At 36.0% G+C, this 25418-nt stretch overlaps 1 protein-coding gene across 1 annotated transcript in view; it reads left to right on the plus strand.

Annotated features, from left to right (window-relative positions):
- The window catches only part of ZCCHC7 (zinc finger CCHC-type containing 7), a 145541-nt gene that overhangs the window by 75937 nt on the left and 44186 nt on the right, over nucleotides 1-25418 (plus strand). The window contains exons 3-5 of the mRNA XM_081943845.1: nucleotides 10227-10270; nucleotides 15022-15144; nucleotides 17460-17630. Coding sequence (XP_081799971.1) covers nucleotides 10227-10270; nucleotides 15022-15144; nucleotides 17460-17630 — 338 coding nt within the window. The remainder of the gene's footprint in view (nucleotides 1-10226; nucleotides 10271-15021; nucleotides 15145-17459; nucleotides 17631-25418) is intronic.

Genomic DNA, 25418 nt, shown 5'->3' on the forward strand with positions numbered 1-25418 from the left:
TTGGAAATGTTAAACTGAGAATTGCTTTGGGGCTCTCAGCATCTGGATGTTCATGGAAGCAGTATTATCTTGCATAAGCTTTTGATTTATTTCACTTTGAGGAACTGGACAAATGAGAATGATTTTGCAGTTTACTTTGGGAAAAAGTTGCTTCTCGGAACCAATACTTTAAATCTTATAATGGAAATTACAGCAGCATTTTAGAAAAATGCATTTCGGAGTCTTTAATTGTAGTGCATTTGGGTAAATTCTGAAAATGTATGTATTTATTCATGCACATCCCAGAAGGTGTGTCTATCCAAATTTTCTCTATTAAATAATAACAGAAACTGTTTAAGTATGTGTGGTGTGTGTGTGTGTGTGTGTGTGTGTGTGTGAGAGAGAGAGAGAGAGAGGGAGGGAGGGAGGGAGAGGGAGGGAGGGAGAGAGAGAGAGAATGAGAATGAATTTTGAATAATGCTTAGGTTCAGACTAATTTTCTTGAAATCAAAGTCTGCTGCTCTTTCCAATTCTTATACCCTTAAGTATAAACATAATTTACTATGGTTCATTAATTAATTATACTAAGCAGTTTAAAATACATTGGAGGAATAATATGACTAGCTAAGATCCACTCTTGAATAGCAAGTTACTTCTTAGATGTGAACAACTTGTACTTTGCACCATTCAAGGGATAGAGGTAGCCAGCAAAGGTGTATAGGCTTCCTATCTTCCAGACTGCCATGTGAAATTTCACTTCCTATTGCAAAGTAAAATTAACCATAGAGTCCAAAGAGCCATATAGGTCTTAAGCAATTTTACCTCCATAGGAAATAATCAGTTAAACTTAATACATAGCCAATTGTTTTGCTACATACAATATGGAAGTGTCTGTGATTTCTCCTTTACTTAGTTCTTACACTTGGCCACATTGACAGAAAGTGATTATTACTGATCTTGTATTATATTTTATGTTACGCTATGCTATGTTATATTTTATGTTTTATGTTAGCTATAATATATATCTATATAATATAATAATATAATGAAATGTATAAAATAATGATATAGCTGTGGTATTGCAAACCTACACAATTATCTGTTTACTGTTAAGGATGCAACACATTTAATCAACAAATATTTTGCTTTGAATTCAGAATCTAAGGGAAATGGATTTAATAGAATCAGCTTTCTTGTTTATTTAATGATTTATTAGATATGTATTATATCTTTTTTATACAACTGAAGAACATGCATAAAATACCAGATACTGTACATGATTTGAGTTAACTGTCAGAATTTTAGTAAGAATAAAGACTTATTCAAAGGACTTAAATGGATTTTTTTAACGGTTGCATTCAGAGGTAGTCCTTAAAAGATTTTAAGAACATCCGTTCAAAAGATATAATCCATTCTAACTTCCTCTTGTGTTCTTTTTTCTTTCTTTTTCTGTGGTTAGAATTTAACGATTAGATGAAACATCTGTGGGCAAGCAATATAGACAACATTGTGTATAGAAAAACTGAGAATTGATTAGAAAGTGCTGATGGATTTGACAGGAAGTATATATTTGTATAACAAACTTTAAAAAAAAGAAATTTCAGAAGTGTGAGCTTTTTTTTAAAGTTTGAAATGCTAAGGTGAACAAAATTAGTGAATTAATTTGCATAACAATTAATTTTAATTCATTTTTTTTCATTGCTCTGGATAAGGTAGGGAACTTTAATGCAATAATTTTACCAGGTAGTACTTCTGTGTTGCGAAGGCCAAACTGATTTATTTTTCCCAGTCAACTTTCGAAACATATTTTCTAATTCATGAATGGAATAGAAAATAAGTAGCATGTCCTTTACATATGTAAAGTGTGGCAGAAACTAGAGAGGTATTTGGGAAGTTTATAAAACAGTATGGAATATTCTATATCCTCTGCTAGAAGTATACGGTTGAGAGGTTGATTTTTCAGTAGTGAATTAGGTTACACTTACAAATGAGTTGCACCTCAGTGTAAGGTGAATGATGCCAGTGGTTATGCTCCTGTTCTTCAATTACCCCCTATTTTTCTTCTTATTTTAAAAACCATTTTAAGAAAAAAAAAGGAAGACAATGAGTAGCTAATAAGGAGAAAAAATATACATGTCCAGCAAAGATCTGCAGAGACCAAAAAGACGATACAAATGATTGAGGAAAACAGTGGGCTTCTCCAAATGCCATGCTAGATTCAAGAGGTATGTAAGGTTTGAAGGAGGGGCGACTGATATGATTGGTAAGGGGACTAATACCATTCCTCAATATGGAACTGAGAAGTTTGAGACCACTGAGATGCTTCCCTTCCCATCTTAAAGTTGTCTCTCTTACCTAGTGATATTTTAAAAGTAATTGCATTGAATATTTATGACTCAGCTCTAACAAATTCCCTATTTGTACAGAATTGGTTTTCAGGGAAACTTGACTCACATGATCCGGAAGTTTGAGACTTAATGGTAGTACAGTGATGTTCTGGCTCCTCCCCCTCTCCCATTGAGTGAGTCAAAAAGTGAATGCTAAACTTAGAAGACAAAGACCCATATTTTGTGGATCTAATACAATTCTTCCATATGTTGTCCTACTATGATAGGACGTCTGCCTCCAAAATATTTCTCCCTCTTCATAATAGGAGTTAGTTCCATTATTTATATATGTGAATAACACACACACACACACAGACACACACACACACACACAGACACACGTGTGTGTATGTGTGCTCGTGTATATGTCGTGTATTTATATGTGTGTACACCTATACCCCCAGGCTTCACACATGACAATGTTTGATCACATTACTATATTGCACATCGTACTCAGCAGTAGTACTTGCTCTAGCTGTATTCTTTTTCGAGTTGGTTTTAGGTTGTTTTTGCATATGCGATTGAATTGTAACAACCGAATCTGCTTCTTCCTCCCTGCAAGTACATGTTGATCATTAGAGATAATCTAGTGATGTAACAGATTGTGAGATATGACATTGATTTATTCTCAGTCACCTCTTGGTGTTGATGCAAGAGCAGGATATCTTGTGGTGGATCCAATATATACTTACACATTCAATTTATAATCTGCTTTGCTGTTGATTTTCTGTATTTTGATATTAGCATATGACTCTCACAGCTATTAAAAATCCTGAGCTGCATCCCCACCCCCCCACCCCAAAAAAACCACAGCACCTTATTAATATCTCCAGGTACTATTAAATTGGGAAAACCAAGATGTTCTGACAGTTTAAATAGGAGGTTGCAACTTACTCTGAGATGGGGGGGGGGGGATGTGAAGTATAACATGAGCTATTTACATCTTCTTCTTATAAGAACTCTTTTTTTCTAGTCTTTATATCCAGTAATGACTGTTTCTTGATTAGTCTTACTTTATACTTCTAATATATCCAATATATGCAGCATGGTATAGTATTTAAGGTATTGGAATAGCATTGGGGAGACTCAAGTTCTAATACATCTCAGTAATAGAAAATCCCTGCGTGCCTTTGACCGGCTGTCTAAGTCCAACCTCACAGGATTGTTGGTGGAAATAAGAGAAGGGACTACTATGTAGGCTGCCTTGAACTCTTGTATGAAAGGGAAATAAATAGAACAAATAAAGAAAAATAAATACCCCGTTGAAGTTGTTGGCACCCTGTGGCCTTGAATGGAGAGGACACACCAGGAGATCCCACTCATAAAAAACTCTGAGGCTTATTTATTCAGAAGTTTTATTCTGTTTTTGTAAAATTTGTAAAATTGTAAAAAATTTGTAAGTTTTTCTTTTTTTAATTGCTGGGTAAATGGTTTGAGCAAAACAATCTTGAACTGAAAGCAATAGCTCTGATCTGATTGGTGTTTACCTTTTTATGAATTGAAAACAAAAAGTAGACAACCGAGATTCTAAATTGTGCATTATATCATTTATTCTCCAGGGGCAGTAAAAGCATTTGTTTTATTTTTGTCTGACTGCTGCGAACGCTACAAAGAATAGCACTGAAGCTTGGCTACTTACTTTTTTTAAACTATTCATTTTATACTTCTCAGACAGATTTTTCCCTGGGGTGAAACAAAGGTTAACTGAAATTTCCTCTGTTGTGTACCTGAACGAATCAGCAGTTTGAGAAGGAAATCCCATTGATGGGCAAAGAGAGTGACAGGCTCTATTTAAAGAATTCCCCCGACTGTGTGGTAGACCAACCATGCCATGAATTTAACTGTTCCTGTGGTCCCCACACTTGTACCTACTAAAAGAGAGAGAGATTACTTTGTTCTCCAAATGTTACACTAAGTTTTGAAAAATACCAACTATTGATACTTGTTTGTAAACATTACTTCCTGTTTACAAAACCTAAATTATCAGTTGCTTCATATTTTGAAAATGCAAAGTAGATGAAAGCAAAAGAAAGAATCTCTGTAGTTATTGCCTTGATATATTTTTCATTTTGCAAGTTGTGACACATTTCTAAGGCGCAGTGTTCTACAAATATGTTTATACTTAGTATCAACAGATAGGGATATATTACCATTCTTTCGTGTAATATTTCCTGCAGACCTAATAAATTGAAATGGAATCTTAAGTTAATATAAATTACCATAATACATAGAGGAATATGTAGTAAAAATGCACTACATTTAGTAAGTTTTTTTTTAAAAAATCACAAAGGCTGCTTGGTATATATGTCTTCATTTGGATTAAATATATTTCATGCATGTTTGGATTAAGTAATATTATTTTCTGAATAGATATTAAATTCTAACCTCCCTCTATTACAGCCCTCAAAAATATACCCATCAGGCATTATAAGATTGTTTTTAAAAATTGTTACTTGTTGTAATTCAATAAAAAATAGTTGTTCTATCAATATTAACACACTTGAAATGAATGTTCTGTTTCATTTCAAATTTTTAACTGAAGCGATCTCTTGTATGGATTGTTTAAGACTGCAACAAAAGTATCAAGAACAAATAACCCTACTTAAATAAGAATTTGTCATTAACACTTTAAAGAATTTGCAAAATCTTCTACGCTGTGATTTCTAATGAGAGATTAACAGAATGTGTGGTTGTTACAGTAAAATTATGATTAAATGGGCCTTTCCTGAAACTACTTAAATCCTGGGTAGGAAATTTATGAAGCTTTTCAGTTATTTTTTCAAACAAGATATTAAAAAAGAATCCATTCCATCTGTAGATTAACTCTTTTAACGGTTAATCAAAATCTTATGAGTTAAAGCGAGCTTGGAATACTCTTAAAATAGAAATTAATGTCAGAAGTTACCAGTTGGGAATGTTAACTATCAGCAGTAGTTTTTATAATATTTACCCTTAATCTGCAGGTATTACTTCATACTAAATTTTTTAAAAGATGATGGATTCACTGTGTTGGATAAAGAGCTGACCTTGCAACAGAATGCAACAGAGAAAGAATTTACAGAAAAAAACTTACAGTGCTTTTTCCTGACCCCACCTTCCTCTTGTAACCCCAGACTTTCTTTTATGGTCCTCACAGATTTAGAGTACCCTTTCCGCATATAAAAATATACAGATTCCTAAATTCTATTCTACACTATTCTGAATCTGGATCTACCCTTAGTACAAAATATTGTTTGTTTGAATTCCACTTAAGTCAGAAAGAGCCAAATATTGTCCTTTGGGTAGATGGGGGGAACTATACCAAGTAAATCCATAAAGTTCTTCAGTTTTTAATTAGGTATATCTTTGTTAAAATTCTAATAGAACATAAAGAAGAATTGGTTAGATTGATTAATTAATGTTGTTAAGAGAAGACCATATTATTTTATTTCAGAATAATTACATCCTCCGATTTCTTGCAGCTGCTTAGTGGAAATATGTAAAACAAATATTGTAAAACAGGCAAAACCTTTTAACCTCTTTTTAAAACATACTTCAATTTTTACACATAAAAAGCTAAGCTTTTAGAGTCTGCCCAGCATGTAACTGTCTAATCTAAGAAAATCAAAACCAGTTTCAACCTACTGAAGCTGGAATATGGGATGGGAGACCACCAGTAAATCACTAAGTTATACGAAGGTAGTGTATTGATGAACAATCATTCAATAACTGATGCAAGATATAATACGGATGACATCTGATAAAATTTGGAGAATATACAACTGTGATGTAACAAACAGCATATACAGAACACAAGAATATTAATATTACAACATCATTCAGTGCACTTTGCAAATTATTTTCAGCATTAATTGTAGAATTTAAGCAACTCTGTCCATTTACAACTCACATATCATATTTAACATCTACACACATTTTTTTGAAAGGTTTAATTCAATCATTAAGTTATTAGTAGTTTTTAGTTCTCATTATATAAATATCATTGTACAAATGGTTTTTTAAAGAAAGAATGAATGCAGGATAAGTATTGCAGTTATTTAAGCCATTGTACAAGCATGTACTGTTGACATGCTATCAATTTTTGTGATAATAAAGCTATTTGAACCAATAATATTTTACCCAGTTAAAGTACTTTAACAATGGATTTTATTTTTACTTTGCAAAGTGGATTGGGAGGAATATTCAGAAATGGTTGCTGGTAAGGTATTGTAAATGTAAGAAATACATGCCAGTACAGACTAATCTCTGAATTTTATAAGATAAGTGGTTTAGTGGATAAAGGGAATACAGTAGATATAATCTTCAGCGTAATCAAATTTAGCAGTGCTTTTGACACAGTTCCACATGACATTCTCATAAATAAACTAGTAAAATTTGATTGTAAATGCTTTAGAGGATAGCATTTTGGATAGAAATGAACTTAATTGTTTAGAACACTGGTCTATAAGCTACACAATTAATTCCAGCAAAGATCAAAGAGAGATCTAGAATAAAATACAGGTGATAATATATGAGATTACTGAATAGCTGTGATGGGAAAGCCATGCTTGATGATAAACAGCATTGTTCATCAATGTAAATCTGCCGGGGGGGGGGGGGGTAGGTAAACACTTAGGTAAATCAGCAAATGTCTGATGGAAGTATGATGTATGTAAAACGGAAAGAAATAATAGCTACAGGTCATGTCTTCAATTTACAGTTCAAGAACAAAAATTTACAATATTTTTGCTTTTATATTCTTAAAGAAAAATGTAAATAAATTGTAGGCCAGTCAGAGAAAAATTGACTAAGGCATGGCATTTAAAAAGATAAATCAACTCTGTTACATGGCATATTCCAGTACTTTGACATGAATAATTGAATATTTAAAATTATGAAGTTGTTTGTAGATGTAGCTGTGTTTTGAAATGAAGGAGCAGCCATCTTGGAGCTGAGGGTTATGTTTTTGTGGGCTGTGGAGTGGGACAAAAACTATTTTAATCTGAACTTGATTTGAATATGTTTTACTTTAATTCAATTAATATAGCAGACAAATATATATTTCCCATGGGGGAAAAGGTATTTTTTGCATCTTCTATAGTACTACTAGTACTAATATCACTAATGAAGATGAATGGTGGCAGAGGTAGAATAACAAAGAAAGCTACTTTTTCACACAGCATATTATTTTTAATGTTGAAATTTGCAAACTCAATCCAATTGTTATTTTAAAACATTATGCCTATTACTTATGTTGGCTATATGCCACTGTTATCTTTTGAATGAATGGCAATAACCCTCTGGTACCATTGCTAGGGAGCAACAGCAGGCAATATCTACATTACAATATTACATCTGGTTTGGGAAATAGTGACTATTCACATTTGATTACCCATATAGGCTAAAACTGATCCACTTATGAAAATGATTTAAAAATACTAGTATACTGTGGATCTGTGTGAATAGGAGATCCAAACATGTTACACTAATTTTGCACCAATTGTCTATGATTACCCTCTTTCCCCGAAAATAAGATAGGGTCTTATTTTCTTTTGACCCCCCAAATGTTGCTTGGGCCTTATTATCGGTGGGGCTTATTGGTTTGGGGTTGCCGGATGGCTGCTCTCTTGCGAGCAGGAGCCCGAAGAGCCGGGCACAGCCTCAGGGGCAAACGGCTGTGTTGCGCTGTCACAGCAACGCAACAAAGCCGCCATGAGGTGACCATGCTCATGAGCTGCCGCCCGGCAACCCCCCTTTCTAGCCGGGCAGAGCACCACTCACCGACCAAGTAATATCCCAAAGGCGCTAAGCCATGTGGCGCTCTGCCTGGCTGGAAAGAGAGGTTGCGCAAGCACTTGTTCTGCCTCCAGCTTGCGTGTCTCCCAGCCTCACCATGCCCAACTCTCCCTGCAGGACCGGGCCAGGGCGCCGCTGTGGCCCCGCTGCCACTGCCGCCATGCTCCGAGCATAACCGGCTTCCAAACTCCGGAGTCCCACCAGAGTCTTCCAACAGCTAGCCCACAACCATAGAGCGTAGTCCCAGAGCAGCCGCTGCCGAAAGACTCGGCAGCGGATCTCGGGAGTTTGGAAGCGGGTTATGCTCAGAGCATGGTGGCGGTGGCAGCAGCAGGGTGGCGGCGGTGGCGGCAGCAGGGAATGGAGAGCTGGGCATGGTGAGGCTGGGAGACACGCGAGCTGGAGGCAGAACAAGTGCTTGTGCAACCTCTCTTTCCAGCTGAGCACCTTTGGGATATTACTGGGTCAGTGAGTGGTGCTCTGCCCGGCTGGAAAGGGGCGTTGCCGGGCAGCTGCTTGTGAGAGCAGCTGCCCGGCAACCCCCCGCTCCAGCTGGGTACAGCGCCACCCACCAACCTAGCGGTATCCCAAAGGCATCAAGCAATGTGAGCACCTTTGCCTCCCCTCCCCCCAGCTCCTTCGGGATATCGCTAGGTTGGTGAGTGGCGCTCTGCCTGGCTGGAGGGGGGGTTGTCCAGGGGGCTTATTATTGGGGGAGGCTGTATATTTTTGCCCACAGGAAAAATACGGCATAGCCTTATTATCAGGACTTGTCGTAATTTCAGGGAAACACGGTATCAAAGTAGCTCTGAGTTCTTTTTAAAGCCCTTAAGTTAACTTTTTAAAGATTTAAACAATTTGGGGATATATAGAAGACTGTTTTCTCTTGTATTCGTTTCCTTTTAAAGTTTTAAATGGGATATACAGAAGACGGCTTTCAATTGTATGATCCTTCTGTAAAGATCAACTATAGAGGCCCTTTTTGAGTGCCAGTCAAGGACCTTCTTATTGGTGTACTCCTGGATGTGGGACTGTTTTCTTTGGCACTATGAAAGAGCATTTTGTACAAGCTTTCAAATATCCTTGAAAATCCATTTGTTCCATCTGCCTTTCTCTAAGAGGGTTTTTATAACACTAATTCCTGAGTCATGGTGTTTCCTTATTATACTGGATTCTTACATTTTTATTCATTCATTATATCTCAACTGGATTCATCTTTTGTTCGATGCTACTAGTTATATATGTGTCCCAAAAGGCAATGTGTAAAGATTTTAAATAAATATTTATGTTATATAAACGATGAAGAGTTTCTTACAACTTGAGAACTGCATATTAATCAACCAAGTAAAAGCTAATATTTATCTGGTTGATTTAATGACAAATACATAGATAGATAGCATATAGTTACAATGATTGCTTTGAAAGCTTAACTTAAAAAACAAATACAGAATTGACAAGAAATATTATGTCAAATGTGTAGAATAACATACAATGTTTTTCTATGTGCCCATGTTGGAACCATCCAAATGATAATTGATATTCCAGTTATATTTTTATGTTACAAAATATTTTCAAGAGCTCTTGAAACTCAGTGAAGATTCATTGGAAAATTTATTTTATTCTGTCATTAAGATTCTGAGGCAGTGAAGCTTTTGATGTGCCACTAAAACAGAATTTACTACCTACACAAGCTTCCAAAGACTTTTCAGATCTTGCTCTTTGTATGCAGTTCATTAACATTCCTTTATCACTTGTGGTGATAAAAAAAAGGCCATTACTAACCTTCTCATGAAAGAATCCCTGAAATCTTCTTATATAAATTGAAATACTTAAAATACTATTTTAGTATTAAAGCATTATATATTCTCTCAAAATACTTTGCTTACGATTATTATTATTGATGAATTTGTATGTCACCTACTTCACCAGATTAGATACTGCGCAGATAAAATAGGTAAAATCTAAAAAGGTTTTGTGATAACACTTTGGAACTTTTGTAGAGTTCTTTCATTAACTTGCTACTAATAAGACAAATCCTATAGTTCCTGAAATCCATTTCAATTGTTCCAAATAAATGTTTTGCAGGAGACGATAGAACAGGATGGACCATCAGTGATAAAGACTTACAGGTACAATATTGTGTTTTGCCAATTTTATATTAATGTCTTCTCATTACTGAAAAAATAAATCGTAAACACTTCTGGGGATCTCGTGTGTTCTCTAAAACCTTATAGAATAAGTGTCCCCAATCCTCGGGTCACTACTGGGCAGTGAACTGTTCGAACCCAGGCCACCTGAAGTAGCAGATGAACCTGCGCATCCCGTCTTGTGCAAGCAGAAGGTGAGGGTGTGCATGCATGTGGTCCATTTATGTGAATGGCAGGCATGCGTGCTCACTGTTCACACAAATGGAGCTGTGTGCATGCACACACGTCCCTGCCGCCAACATGCTCTGGCCTGCAAAGCCAGAAAGTTTGGGAAACTCTGTTGTAGAAGATAATCAAATAATTGTGTTAATTAGAGCTTCATGTAAGGTTTTATTCCTAGCTATGTTTAAGTAAAGTTGTGCTATGCATAGAGGATTGATCTCACCTAGCTGCTCAAGTTTATCTCTAAACTGTTTTCTATCCAAGCTGAAACTTCCAGACCAGCTTTCATAACAGAGCTACATAACAGAGGTATAATAGTACCATTTTTGGATTATTAGGATATGCATCCTGTCCAGCATCATAATTAGGCAATTAAATTGAATATGACCACTTGTTACTTATTACAAACAGTTAAACTACTAAACTAAATCCATCTAACCACAATGTCCCTGTCTTCTCAAAATTCATCTTAGGTTTATGTAGTTGTCCATCCCTCTGTTCTTCCCAGGACTTATACAGAACTGCAATTAGCACAGTGCTGACACCATGTCACAGATCTCGAGATTATAATTTGTGATGGTTTGTTATAAGTGCTACACATCAGAAGGCAGAGAATGGAATCTTGAGGGATCCTACAATGCAGATACTATGAAGTCAAGTAGAATTAGCAGAATGCTGTTATCTGTTACTGAACAGTAGGAATGTTGTTTTAATATAGCAACTCCAATTTGCAAGTCACAAAAGTAATTCCAGAGGAATCACAGTGGTCAGTGCTATTAAGCATCACTGAGAGAATCATAGTTCATTTCTGTAATCTCCCTCTCCCCCCCTTCTCTCTCTCATACACACACCCTGAGAAATGGAGACAAAGAGTACAACTGAATGCCTCCAGTAACAAGGGATTAACTACTTCCTGAACCCCCTGTACAGGTAGTCCTCAACAGTTGAGTCCAACATTTCTGTTCTAAGCGAAATAGTTGATAAGATTTGCCACATTTTATGATCCTTCTCACCACATTTGTTAAGCGAACCTCTGCACTTCTTAAATTAGTAACATGGTTGCTAAGTGAATCTGACTTTCCCATTGACTTTGCTTGTCAGAAGATCACAGAAGGTGATCACATGACCCAGGGACACTGCAACCATCATAAATATGGGTCGGTTGCCAAGTGTCAGAATTTTGATCACATGACCATGGGGATGCAGCAGGGGTCATATATGTGAAAAATGGCATAAAGTCACTTTTTTCAGTGCCATTGGAACTTTGAACGGTCACTAAATGAACTGTTGTAAGTCGCGGAATACCTGTACTCTTTCTACAAATTCTTACTAAACATAACAGGTTCCTTCAAGCATCATTTTGACCTTGAAAACTGATCTTTCAGGTCTGTGGCATAAAGTCTGAAGTGTTTGTGAATGAGATGATCCTCAAAGTCCCGATCTACTCACCCCTCAAGAAAAATCTGCTGGGCAATTAACTGTGAGGAGCTCCAAGCATTGAAAAGAGCAGTTTATAACATAAATGTCATAGCAAATGCAGTGCAATGATGGAAAAGAAATATATTTGCTGCTAACAAATGCTTCTCTAATGTATGCTTTGTTGATTTACTGTGAGATTTACGCTGCCCGACCTTGTCATAAACTGACTTGTTTCAGTGCTTGGAATTCTCAGAAAAGATGCTTTCTGAGTTTCTTGTAGTCAGAGAAGGGAGTTCAGAAGTGATATTGTGACTTTTTAAGAAACTTGCTATTTATTCCTTAGCAAAAACTAGAGCTTTGACAGAATGGTCAGCCCTTTCACCTGGTACATTCTCCAGAACATTGAGGAATTATTTGGCTGTAGTCACTCTTGAGGATATTCTCAACTGTCCTTCCATTCCTTCATAGAGGGACTGCTAAAGTGATCCAGTTTTCTTTAGGAATTGATCCATTCCCAGCTGCCAAAGTTAGTTCTCCAATGATTGGTTATGATCCTTCCTTTACAGATCCCATTCATTTATTCAGATTTTTAAACTCCCCAGACAATTAGGTCTCAACACTTATTAAAATATAATAACAAAGCAGAAAATGTAAGAAGTGTGAAATGTATTCATTAAAAGGAGCAATTGAGTCAAATTTAAACAAAACCCTCAGGTGGTATTGATAAGAAAGACCTGGGGAAAAGATAGGTCTATGAAACAATCCATTTGGAGACAATTCAACTCATGAATTTCAGGACATGGAGCCTATGTTGAGATCATAGACTCCACTACAGAGAACACCAAATTACAAGCATCTGTAAGATGTTTCATGGCCAGTATTGGCAAAGATATTCATGAGTATGGCTGAGAACACTCTTACAAGTTAAAGTGGAACTGTCATACTAAACCCTTAATTCATGGAAATGGTCCAGAACACCTTAGCAGATAATATAAAATATCTCAGAAAGATCAAGCAGAATCAATGAAGTTGGGCTTTCTTTGCCTGTTAAAGAAAGTAATATATCAGCCATTTGCTGATTCTATTCCCAAATTAAGGTCTGAATATAGATTGAAAGCATAATGTTTATGCAATAGGTCAGTTCATTACTAATGTTTTATACCCGTTGCAAAGTCTGAGACATCTGCCCCCATTTCTAATCAATTTGGACAATCCAGGCAAGCCAACCAAGCTGCAATGTTTCCTCTGGAAATCCATTCCTACTCCCACACCATTCAAAGGTTGTTCATCCCAAATTGTATAGCTAAAGGTCTGTAGAGATTCTCAGTCATCCAGGTAATGGTTGACCCAAAAGTGCTTTTTCAAGAGGCAACTGCACTTTCTGGTTTTTCTTTGAAGACGTTTTGCTTCTCATCCAAGAAGCTTCTTCAGCTCTGAGAGAGCTTCTTGGATAAGAAGCAAAACGTCTTCAAAGAAAACCCAGAAAGTCCAGTTGCCTCCTGAAAAAGCACCTTTGAGACAATGTAAATTCTGCTTAACCCCCATCACCCACAAAATAAAATAGAATAAGGAAAGCTTGCAAATTGTGACTTCTGGTATTCTTTCCAACCACTTAATATCAACTGTACTCTGAGTCATACAACCAGGAGGGAAGGGCTCTAAAATGGAACAATTCACAGCATATACAACCACTCCACCCATAGGGATTCATTGGGGATTTTGTTCAATCTGCAATGATTGGAAGTACTCTACATAATAGCGTGAGTTACCTTTACCTTTATTTCGATTTTTATACCGCCCCCTCTCCCCAGACGGACTATTAACAGTTTTATTATTTTCCTTAATCATCATGTAAAGATTGAAAAAAAACCTTTCATATAAGAATTCAAACAATGGCATGGGTTGTGGCAATGTAAGCTGAGGGAGATGGGAAGAAGGCAGAAAAGGTGATGGAGGAATCTTCTGCTTCATTACAGGTGAATTTTCTTGGAGATTTCACACACACACACACACACCTACAAACCTGCTATTGCTCACTCCACTTAGGAGTTCTGCTTGACTGGTCTGGCAGTGAGCTGAATGGCAGAATGTCTAGAATAAACTAACATCTGCCCAAACTGCTTTTTTTCTAGCTTCCAGTCATGGTTTCAAGGCATTGGTGCATTCCTGAACCTGTTTCTTTCCTTTAAAAAAAGGAATCTACTGGTAGTAAGATTTCTTAGTGAGAATTTATTATTTATGTGGGTGATGCAGAATAGTCAATAGCAGTAATGGGCACCTACTGGCTTTCTAATGCAAAAGGCTACAGTTGATAGTGACCATGTTATTTAATTAGAGGAGCACATACTGAGCCAGGTATTAGGGCTTAAAACTAAAGGTCAAAGAGCTGTGTGCACAGATGTAAAATGCAGGTGGTGTGTAATAAGAAATTGGAGCATTAACTTGAACCATGGAATATCAGAAATATTTGGAACTAAGAGAGCAGTGTATGGAAATATAGAATAATACTTTTGCTCCTTGAGAAAAAGTCATTCTCAAGCTTTTCATATTTGGAAAAAGAGATACTTGATTTTTTTTCTTTGTTAAAGTCATACTCTAGCTTTTGATTTTCAGTTTTATTAGAATCTGAATCAATATATTGACCAACTTCTAAATTTCTGTAAAAACATGGATATTTGTTGTTGGCAATTTAGTGGATGTTTTCTCATGGCACTTTATGTATGCAATTTAATAATGTCATCTCTACATTCATTGGTAGATTAGTCATCTTCCCAATTAAATTAAATGTATTTTGCAAAAGATGCCATTATTAAACAATATTGTCAATATTATTGACTAAAAGTTTTAGAAAAAAGTAACTTCGAAAAACTGCTTTGCAAAGGACACAATACAATTCTGCAAAAATATTTATACGGTACTTATTTACAGATAGGAAGCCTATCTTGATTCTAGAAGATATATATGTGTAAGAACTATAAAAATAAACACTTTTCTTTTAAAAATTCAATATCTTAGGCTTGATTGTTATAAAAACTTAGAGTGGCAGAACATTAAGCTTTCAACTTCTAATAAAAATCCTTTTGTTTCCTCAGGCACAGATTGGTAATTATGTTTCAGTGCGACATAACAACAGATACTACACAGCGGACAAAAACGTCACTTGCAGAAATTGTGATAAACGAGGTCATTTATCAAAAAATTGTCCTGCCCCAAAGGTAAATGTAGTATTTCAATTTGTTTTATTGCTAGCTGAGACTTTCAGACTTTAAAACGCTTGTCTGAAATAATTTTACTGGCTGGCGTTTTGAGAAAGAGAAAAGAAAGAAAGCAATTTCCATGCTCTCAACTGCAGTGGCAGTTTAGACCCAAGGAATATTACCTGCTAATTTCTTTGCATTGTGGATCCTATCCTAGAGATTAATCAGAGGTATTAGGAGCATGATTCCCTTGTAAGAGAGGAGATGGAGTATTTGAAGTTGGTGCTTTCTTCAGTGGCTCTCAGCAATATAATCCAATCAAGAGAGACCCAGTGGCCCATGCTGAGGATTACCACCTGCTCGCTGAAGATTTCTTTTCTCTTTCCCCCACTTTAGTGAATGAGTGGACAGAACAATAGGGCTTGTGAGAAAGTGAGATACAGGCATGCGTCCTATAATTAGTCCCCACTCTGCCCTCATTGAGGAAGCAAATGATAAAACACAGCTTTTACACCTTGTACCGTGTCCACCTTGCATACACTTTCTATTTCTATATGCATGCCTAGAAGAATAGGGAAAAAATGTCCACTGAGCTGATGAGAGAATTCCTTCTACAGAATATAGAATCCATAGTATTGTGCATAGTGGTGGGCAACCCAGTGCTAATAATTTTTCATCTGGATGATAGCAAAAATGTACGTGTTTAAATATCTCCAGGATAGATTTAAGCAGTATGTCTACATTTTATTAGTTGTATGCTCATTGGCTGAAAGATGATGGTTGAAACAGGAGTGTAAAATTTCACTATGAGTACAACACACTAATATCATTAATACCATGAGACATTTAAAGAGCAGCCACACAAAAAATTAAACAATGTGGCAAATTGAGCGGTGAGCAAGAATATATAGAGCATTGCAGAATGATAAGACAATCCATTGGCATAATCAGTTATTGGGAGCTTTCCTGATTGCTATTAGATACAATTTCATGTGTTCTTGTCACAGAAAGGCATTCCAAAACAGCACAAATGAAAAATCTCTCTTTGAAGCATTACAACAGTTGGGGATCCTTGGCAAGACTGGTGCCTGACCTCGCTGCTTTGGAAGTTGCCCCTGCTATCTCTGTGAATGTGAGCAGGTTCTGCCACTGCCCTTCAATAGCGGTTCCAGTGGAAGTGTTATCTCTATATCCATACATAGGTGTCAGCTGGAGCCAGCTTTCAAAGCCTTGATGGAAGGTTTGCAGAGGACACAGCTGCTTTAATGCTTTGAAGAAAGGTGCTTCAATCACAGCGATGCATTTTGCAAACCACTTCTTTCAAGTGCTTTCTACAGTACTGTTATCTAAATAATAGCTGGTAGATTCTAGGAGTTGAATTCCATGTATCTTAAAGTTGCCTGGTTTGAGGAAACACTGGTCTAAGTAACTACTTCTTTTCAAGCAGATTGGTCTTATTGGTGGGATTTTGGGAGGACCCCTTGTTGTGCCTAGCGGTACGGGAGATGATTCATTTTACTTTATGTTTTAATTATGAATTGAGGGCTTCCTGGTGTAGGCAATGCATGAGATTATAAAATAGTACAGCGATGGCGAACCTTTTTTGGCTCGCGTGCCATAAGTGGGGGGAGCGCAGGGGGGTAGTGTGCGGGCATGCCGCACCCATAATGCAATGCGCGACCCCCCCAGTGTGCATGCGCACACTACAGGTGCAACCCATTTTTTGCATGCTTTTTTTGCCCTCCCCGGGCTCCAGAGGCTTTATAGGAGCCTGGGGAGGGGAAAACAGCCTCCCCCGCCTCCCCAGAAGCCCTCCGGAGGCTTGAGGGACCTTCAGGACGCTTCCCCGAAGCCTCCGGAGCAGTCAAAACGACCCTCCAAGCAAACCGGAAGTCCGTTCCCAAAGTTCTGGTTTGCCCGTATGGCCGGTTTTTTGCGCTCCGGAGGCTTCAGGGAAGCTCATGAAGCCTCCGGAGAGCCTTCAGGGATGGAGGCTCTTTTCGCCCTCCCCCGGCTCCTATAAAGGCTCTGGAGCCTGGGGAAGGCGAAAAATGGCTTTAAAAAAGGGTGAACTCAGCTGGCCAGCGTGCACATGCGTGCTGGTCAGCTGACAGGGCAGCGCCTCGCGTGCCCTGACAAATGGCTCCGCGTGCCACCTGTGGCATGCGTGCCATAGGTTCGCCATCACTGAAATAGTACAATAGGTCTTAAGCAAAGGACTTAGAGGTTCTCTGTGAATATAAATAGAAGTGCCTTGTTTATTTTACTTAATTTAAATTCCTCTGATTCTATAAATATTTGATCATTTTTGTTTCTTCACATTTATGTTGCAGAAAATTCCACCCTGTTGTCTTTGTGCACAGAGAGGTCACCTACAAAACAGCTGTCCAGCACGATTTTGTTTAAATTGTTGTTTGCCAGGACACTGCTCTAGAGAGTGCCCTGAGAGAATGTTCTGGAAAAAACATTGCAACCGCTGTGATATGAGAGGTCATTATGCAGATGTGAGTACATTGTTAACAGAAACTACCCAGTGATTCTTTTTTTCTCTTTCTCCCCCCACCCAAAGACTTACATTTATAATCTGTATTCCTGTTTATCCATTGCTGATTTCTTAGCATATGTTTGTCTGAAGATACAGTTTATATGTACAAAATTCTGCACCATAAATATGTGTAAAAATAATGAAAAAGAATGCAAAAATAGAAATACAAAAGCATTACCAATAGGTACTGGAATGCTAAATTATTGTTTGCACATTTTTTTAAATTTCTGAAATGCATTGATTTCTATGAAGTAAAATATTCTATAATATATTAAATGAAGTTTTGGCCTGGCATTTTATTTTTGTTGTTAACAGAAATGATTTCAAATTATATAAAATTTGCAGACATGCTTATCCTTTATGAATACATTAGAAATGCAGTTTGCCTTTCCTGCATATGAATAACTATAGAAAAACTTGCAAAAACACAATATATGCATTATATTTTAAAATCTATATTTATTACAGGTTTAATATAGAGACTAAATTTCACTATGAGAGCATAATAAACAGCATACCTGCCATCTCATTCTTCCCAATGGGAATAATACCAGCATACTTTAAGCAGTTGTTTTACGAATTATTAAGTATATATGATTTAAAACACTCAGAATGCAATAATAATAAAGCTGATGAGAAAATAATCTAATTATTACGTTTATTTTTTTCCTAGGGTCCAAATTATTTAGTTTTATATGGCATATAATTACATTATTCCAACAGATCTCTGACCAGAAACAAATAATGCTGAGGAAGTTAATAGATGCCATTTATTTACATATCTCATCAAAATTCATAGCAAAAGTTGGTTGCCATTGATATTCAGCAGCCAGACCTTTGTAGCACAGATTTGCCAGATAAACAGCTTGCATATTCTCTTCTAAAAACCATGTGCTAAGAAAAGCTGATTAGACACTCTGTGTGTGTTTGTGTGTGTGTGTGTGTGTGTTTTCATAGTCTCAGTTTGTAATTTTTTTCTTATAATCATAACAGAGAAGATTAGCTGCTATTCATGGTACTGATGTCCAATCATTTATCTCTGGAAATTTAACCACGTGTATACATTTTCAAGTCTGACTTTATATTAGAGATTCTGAAATATTTCCTTTAAAATAGAAAGGGTAGACAGTCTTTTGTATTCCTATGTTCCAATTAATTTCTTTTTCAGTTTCTGTGATGAAGTATAAAAAGTTAACATATATAAGATCAGTTAATGGGAATGTGAATGTTGTTTTTTGCAAACATGAAATTGATTTTTTTTTTGCTATGTTATACTTTGGAAGGGATGATACATTGTAAAGCTTTCATAATATAGGAGAATTGTAAAAACTATTTAAATTCTTGTGAAGATAGGCGTCAAAACTGATGGTTCAGTGCAAATTAGAACATAATTTTCAAATGCTGTTTTTCATTTGCCCCTTTCATTAAAAATGAATCCTTCTCTGATCTTCCCTCATTTTTATTATGCCACTTAGGCATCCTTGAATAACTTTCCTTTATCTTCTGCATTATACTGCAGTTACTCATGGAAGTCCCTTCCATTATCATGTATGATTGCAGCACCTGTCCTTTGAAATAGCATCCTCTCCAAGATTCATATGGCACCCAGTCTGTAGGTGTTCCAAAAATCCTTGAAAACCTGGCTTTGCTTCTAAGGTGGAGTGAATTGGTGTCAAAATCTCTTGGTTTTCTTTTTCTGGTGTATTGGGTTTGTTTCTCAAGACATTTTTTTCTTTGTCCTTTTATTGCTTTCTAGTTTTAAAATATCAGCTTGGAGGCATCTGTGATTTGAGTGGTTATAAATCCAATAATATTAAATAAACCAATTAGTTGGCTAAGCAGTGTATGTGTGAAAAAAATCCCATACTTTATCAAGAAAATTACCTTATCAATAAATAAGATGCACTTAGACTGATAAGACTTGTTCCCAACTTGTAATAACTGTGAGGATAGGACCATATATTTATACCTAATCTTTGGGACTTCTCAAAAATAATAGATACTCGACAAGTTCTTTCTTTAATATTTAATTCATTTGACAGTATGAGTGAATGAAATCTGAACTCATATAGCATATGTAGATGCTCTTATCAATTTTAGAGATAATCTTGCCTCTTCAATTTGCTTTCAGGTTTACTGTTTCTCCCCCACTCCTTTCATACCAAACAATTTAAATCCTTTTTATTATTGGCATTTTTTTCCAAACTCAAATACTGTAATATTGTTTTCTTTTCACATCTTATGTAATTTAGATTTTTTTAAAAAGAATTTCTATCCAAGCCCATCTTTTCCAATTAGGGTTTCATGTCACTGAATCTTAGGTATTACTGCTCTATTAAAATCTACTTCCTTGAAATCTAAATTATGTATTTACTGATATGCTCAGATATAGTTTTCCATAAAATCGAAAACTCCTGTGCTGCCTGGTCATTATTTCCATATCATTAACAAAAATGCTTTTCATTGGTTAGAATCATGTTAAGGAGAGTTGATCCCCTTGTGCCTTCTTTCAGCTACTGATAGAGAAAGCTGTTAACCAGGCCAGTTCAAATTTCCTAGTGAGACCAGTCTTGGCAGAGATTGCTTTCTAACAGATGTCAGTGCAATTAAAAATCCCTCCCCACCTCTCTAAAAGATTTGCAGTTTTTTTAAAAAACAAAAAAACACAATCCACACATACTTTGTTGGCTGATAGTAATAGACATAAACCATATTTTGTCCATTCTTCCACTTTCTTTAATTTGGATTTACCAATGGTTTTCTCAGTTTTCCTACTTCCTACTTTTCTAAAACCGTTAGAATTTAAGTAAACACTTGTACATAATTTAAATAAACATTGTAGTTCATCTTTTGCCGCCCCCCTCCCCCTTTCTGTTTATTTTGAACAAGTTTCATTCTTCACTGCCAAACTATGCTAATTATGGGATCAAAATTCAAATTTTATTTGTGTAGTATTTAGGCCATAACAAACCAATTATGACTCATCTCATAATAGCTTGTATTCATCAGATTATATTCATCCTCTTGCATTAAAAGTTACAATGTTTATTCCTATATTTTCAATAGGATTTTGCCAGTTCCTTCCTTGACATTTAAATTAGTTTTATTAGTTTTTTCCAGCAACATATAAATTGTGTCTTCCTTTCTGAAAAATCATTTAAAACTATGCATGCAAAATTCAAACTTGTTTCTAAAACAACCTGATGTATTTATTTGAAAGAATGCATTATAAAAATATAATAGAATTTAAAAAGGGAAAATATATGAAATAAATGATAGAATTTCCAGAGTAATACATAGGAAATGTTTGAAAAGTGCATGTTTTCCAGATATTTTCCTTCTTAATATTTATACGCCTATTTATTTGAGAACAAAATCTATTATTTCAGTAACATTTGCAAAAATAGTCTTGCAGCATTCCATTTAATGCATTATTAATAGATGAAATATTACTTGTCTGAAAATAAACATAATGAAATCTCAGATTTAACTCTTTAATGTGTATAACAATTTTCTAAAAATCAGATACATTTAAATCTTAATTCAGCATTCCAAACATTCAGATATATTTATCTTCTATTTTAAGATTTTCTTGCTCAGAATATTGTAATATTTTCATCTTGTGGCTTAGATCCAAAAGTGATTTTATGTCCACAAAAGGACTGTTCTACTTAGCCGAAGAGTGCAAGTTGGGAAAAGTGAGCCTAGAAATAGAAAGGATCTTCCATGCATGCAACATCTTTTACAGAATTCTTCGCATACTCTTTCCTAAGATCCTATTGGTTTCCTAGGCTTTGTCTGGTTCATATTCTGATACAAACTCCATGAGTTTGTGGGATTACATTCAGAAGATGGTTCCTTGAACGTTGCTCAAAATAACAGTACAAATATATTTTTTGCTTCATGTTATGGATCTTTTGCTTAGATGTTTCTAGCTGTCACTTGTCTAATTTATATTATTTAGCTGGGCAATTTTCTGTGAGAATCTGTTCTGTTGGCTTTATAATTAGCTCCTAAGCACTGTATTTGGTTTTTGCATAATGTGGGCATCAATATAATTCTGGGTCCCCAACATGGTGCCTCAAGTACTCTTGCCAATGTGCCCATATAATCCTTTAATCCCTTGACTCCTCTCCCTGCTTGACTTTAGTTCTTTTCTTATGAGAAACTGCAAAGCAAAGTGCCAAATTTCCTTATTTCCCAAAATTCTTCTGTGTCCCAAATAACCCCATAAACTATTGAGACAATAAAAATGATTGACAGGTATGTTCACCTGCCCAGAGAGAAAACAAATGTAAGCAAAGGGAATGGGAAGGACAAGTAAGTATTCCCATTTTTTGAAAGGACAAACCCATCCAGTATCTACTTTGTCCGAACAACTACAACATGTTTTCAACAATCCTGATGTGCTTACCAGTCCCAAAAGATTGGAGAGCCTTATTACAATCTAATATGCAAATGTTAGTGGAATTGAAGTTGACATAGGCAAATGGAAATTTCTGTTGTGGGCAATCAGAACCCCTATGAGATTCTCCTAACCAACTTGCTCAGATTGAAGAAACTACTTGAATAAGCAGTGAAACGTTTCAAACCAAAAAAGAAAAGATAGTCCAATTGCTATGGCTCAACTTCCAGACAACTCTACCTGGATGACTGAGAATTTTCATTGACAAATCAGAACCCATGTCCTAGAATTGTCTTCGTCTTACAGTTAACATTGATAGGCTTTCCAGTGTCTCTCATGGAACCTATGGATCATATCTGAACTGCAGTGCTATATTGGCCTCTTGAGCACTGAGTTTGCAGTTTATTGTTATAGTTTCGTAGCTGTGGACAGAACAAAACAGATTTTCAGTGGGAATGCATTCCTAGATGAGAAATCTATGGCAAGTGTACACCCTTGTATGCGGAGACATTGCTATAATGCATAAAAGAGCAAGTACCTGTTTCTTTCCCTCTCTCTTGGTGATGGTGTGTGAACATTTAGCATGTTACAGTAAGTATTTAGAAGAATGTGTTCTCAAATAGCCACCCTGTCCTCTTCGACCTGCTCCAGGAAGTAACACAAACTTGACAAAGGTAAGTGCTTTACATAGACATATGCAGGAGAACAAACTGCACATGTCTATGTAAAGCACTTACCATTCCCTGTAATGACCTGGACCCTATACCTGTGTGTACTTTGAAATTTCCTCAGTATATAAAAATTACAATGAATCTTATTGTAAAGGGTGCTTTTAGGATTCTCTGATTCTTGTAGTGCATATAAGTTGAGGAAGGGTTATCTGGGGCAAGCTGTTGATAGGGTGTCCTGAAATGTTTTATTGATGACTTTAATCTGCTCCCTTCCTGTTAACTGTCATGCAAAGGTAATTAATATGGCTTGTATTAGTAAATCTTTTGTTTGCTGCAGTGGCTTGCAATGGGGCAGCTCTTAACAGCAGCGTTGACAAAGCACAAGAGAATTCTGTTAAAAAGTTGTGTTTAGTAATTGTAGTCATTGTGTCAGGCCATAACTGACTTGGAGCTGAAGGATTTTTGTGAGATGAGTAGCTGTGCCAGCAGGGACCCAAGTCTCCTGGGCCAGCCGCACTCTCATTAAGATTTGCCGCTAGGAGTGGCGGTGTTCGGCAAGTATGTGACGTGCATTCTGTTATTGTATGCTTGGCTTGTCAGCCTGCAGCTTTCTGACACTCACTTATGTCACTCTTTATTCAGAGAGGAAGAAGCTTTTGATAATTTGACAAGACAAGCTCTTAAACGATCTAGGTCATGGCCTTCACTGTCTGTGATTGTGAACATATTTCCTGAAAGCCCTGTCACTCATCACAGCTACATTTTCTCCCGGGGAGTCGTAGGCCTGTCCTGGTCTCTTGTCAGCTCATACATTTTGGTTATTCATATACCAAATATAGTCTTGGTGGAGGGATGTTTTTTTCCCCTTCACTTTTGCAAATGCTAGCATGTTAGTAAGGCTAATCCTTTCTCCTGTGTTGTGTTCCCAGCAGGGTTGTGTTCAAGGGTTCTCTCTGGTACAAGGCAGACAACTGGCCAAGGGGAGCTGAAAAGGAGGAAAGGCCGCTTAGTGCTGTTTTTGTGTTTGTTCATTGTTGTGGAAATATGAGAACTGGTGGCAAGGGCCTTGTCTATTGAGCACTTGAGTCTTGGTCTGCTGTCAGGGGCTGTTTAAGATTGAGTGTTTTATTTTCTTTGATGTTCACATTTGAGAATAGGGAAGTGGGAATTAAACAACAGATGCACTAAGCCGTTGTTCTCATAAAACAATAATTAGCACATGATAAAATTCAATATGGGTCAAATGGAACAATATAAACTCTTGATTCATCTTGTGTGACAAAGTGGGTTGATCTGTGCTTTATTTTTATGAATACTCACCAGTCCGAATTACTGATAGGGTAAATATTTGGAATTTCCAGTTGTGCAAAACTTAAGAAGCAAACTGATTATTATTTTACAGAGATCCAGAAGTGTTTTTGTTGTGAAGAATAGGCATTTCATGTACATAGAACTAGATGTTAGTTCAGTTGCACCACTGAGCCAGAAAATAAATGGAATACTCTAATGTAGAGAAATTCCGTAACAGTTTTTCACCTACGAGAACAATTTATATTTAATCAGATATTCAGGTGTTACCAGATTTAGAGGTACTGTCTTCCATAGCAAGCAATTCTGCATCAATTAAGCAATCCATAAACTATAGCAATTATTTAGTATTTCAGTGTTAAGGGAACAATGCTTTGAAGCTAATGCAAAGAATGAACTGGTCTCAGATTTGTATTAGTCATTTGGAAAAAACATTTTTTGAAACATCTCTCAGGAAATTCAATCCTAAATGCATTTGATTAGAGTTCAGTCAATTGTACTTAACATTAAATGCTGTGTTAAATATTAATGTATCTTTACTTGGGACAAAAATAGTGAAAAATACTGAGTGAGTTGTAGAATTGGGTAATTTTGTTTATTGTGTGGATTTTAAAAGTGAGGAAATATTTATATGAAATTTAGCCCTTTCTTAATTCATGTTTCTTTGTTATTTTTGAAGTCCCTAATTTATTTCAACCTAACAACATTGTATAATATTAATGTTTCATCCCCTTAATGTTAGAGGTGATATATTTGCTAGAGCAAATTTTAATATTATTAATACACTGAGACATATACTAGAAAAATGCCATTTTTGCATCAGGCTCTTCATTGCCAATAGTTTTTCAGCCTAATTATCATTGAGAAAAATGCAGTGATCAGGACCTATCCAGAACTAATGGATAAATAACTGCTTGTTATTCACTATGGTAAGCCAGTGAAAATATTGCCAACAGTAAAATCCATTTAAAGCTTGAAAGTAGTAGAATACTACTGTATTGTAGGATGAAATGGGGACTCATAGTTTAGTTCTGATTTCACGATCAGTTGAGGAAAAGTAGATCTGTTTATTTTTTGTTTCATACATGTTTATTGTTTAATATCTTCTTTATGGTTTTTGTGTGTCTGTCTCTATGTGTATAAAAGCATGCATATATGTGTGCATATACAAAATAGTTAACTCCTCTTTTCTTTATGTCCAGATAGATATTGAGTATAGCTTACAGTTCCTCTTCTAATTAAGTAAAGTCTGAAAAAACATCAAGGTTTGCATTTGGATGAGAAAGAAACTACTCCATTGTATCTTTAAAGAAAAACATATACATTGCTTAAAATCTCTTAGTTTACATTAAACTACAATTAT

The sequence above is a fragment of the Natrix helvetica genome, assembly GCF_964273705.1.
Source record: "Natrix helvetica genome assembly, chromosome: 2".
In the NCBI taxonomy this organism is placed as follows: domain Eukaryota; kingdom Metazoa; phylum Chordata; class Lepidosauria; order Squamata; family Natricidae; genus Natrix; species Natrix helvetica.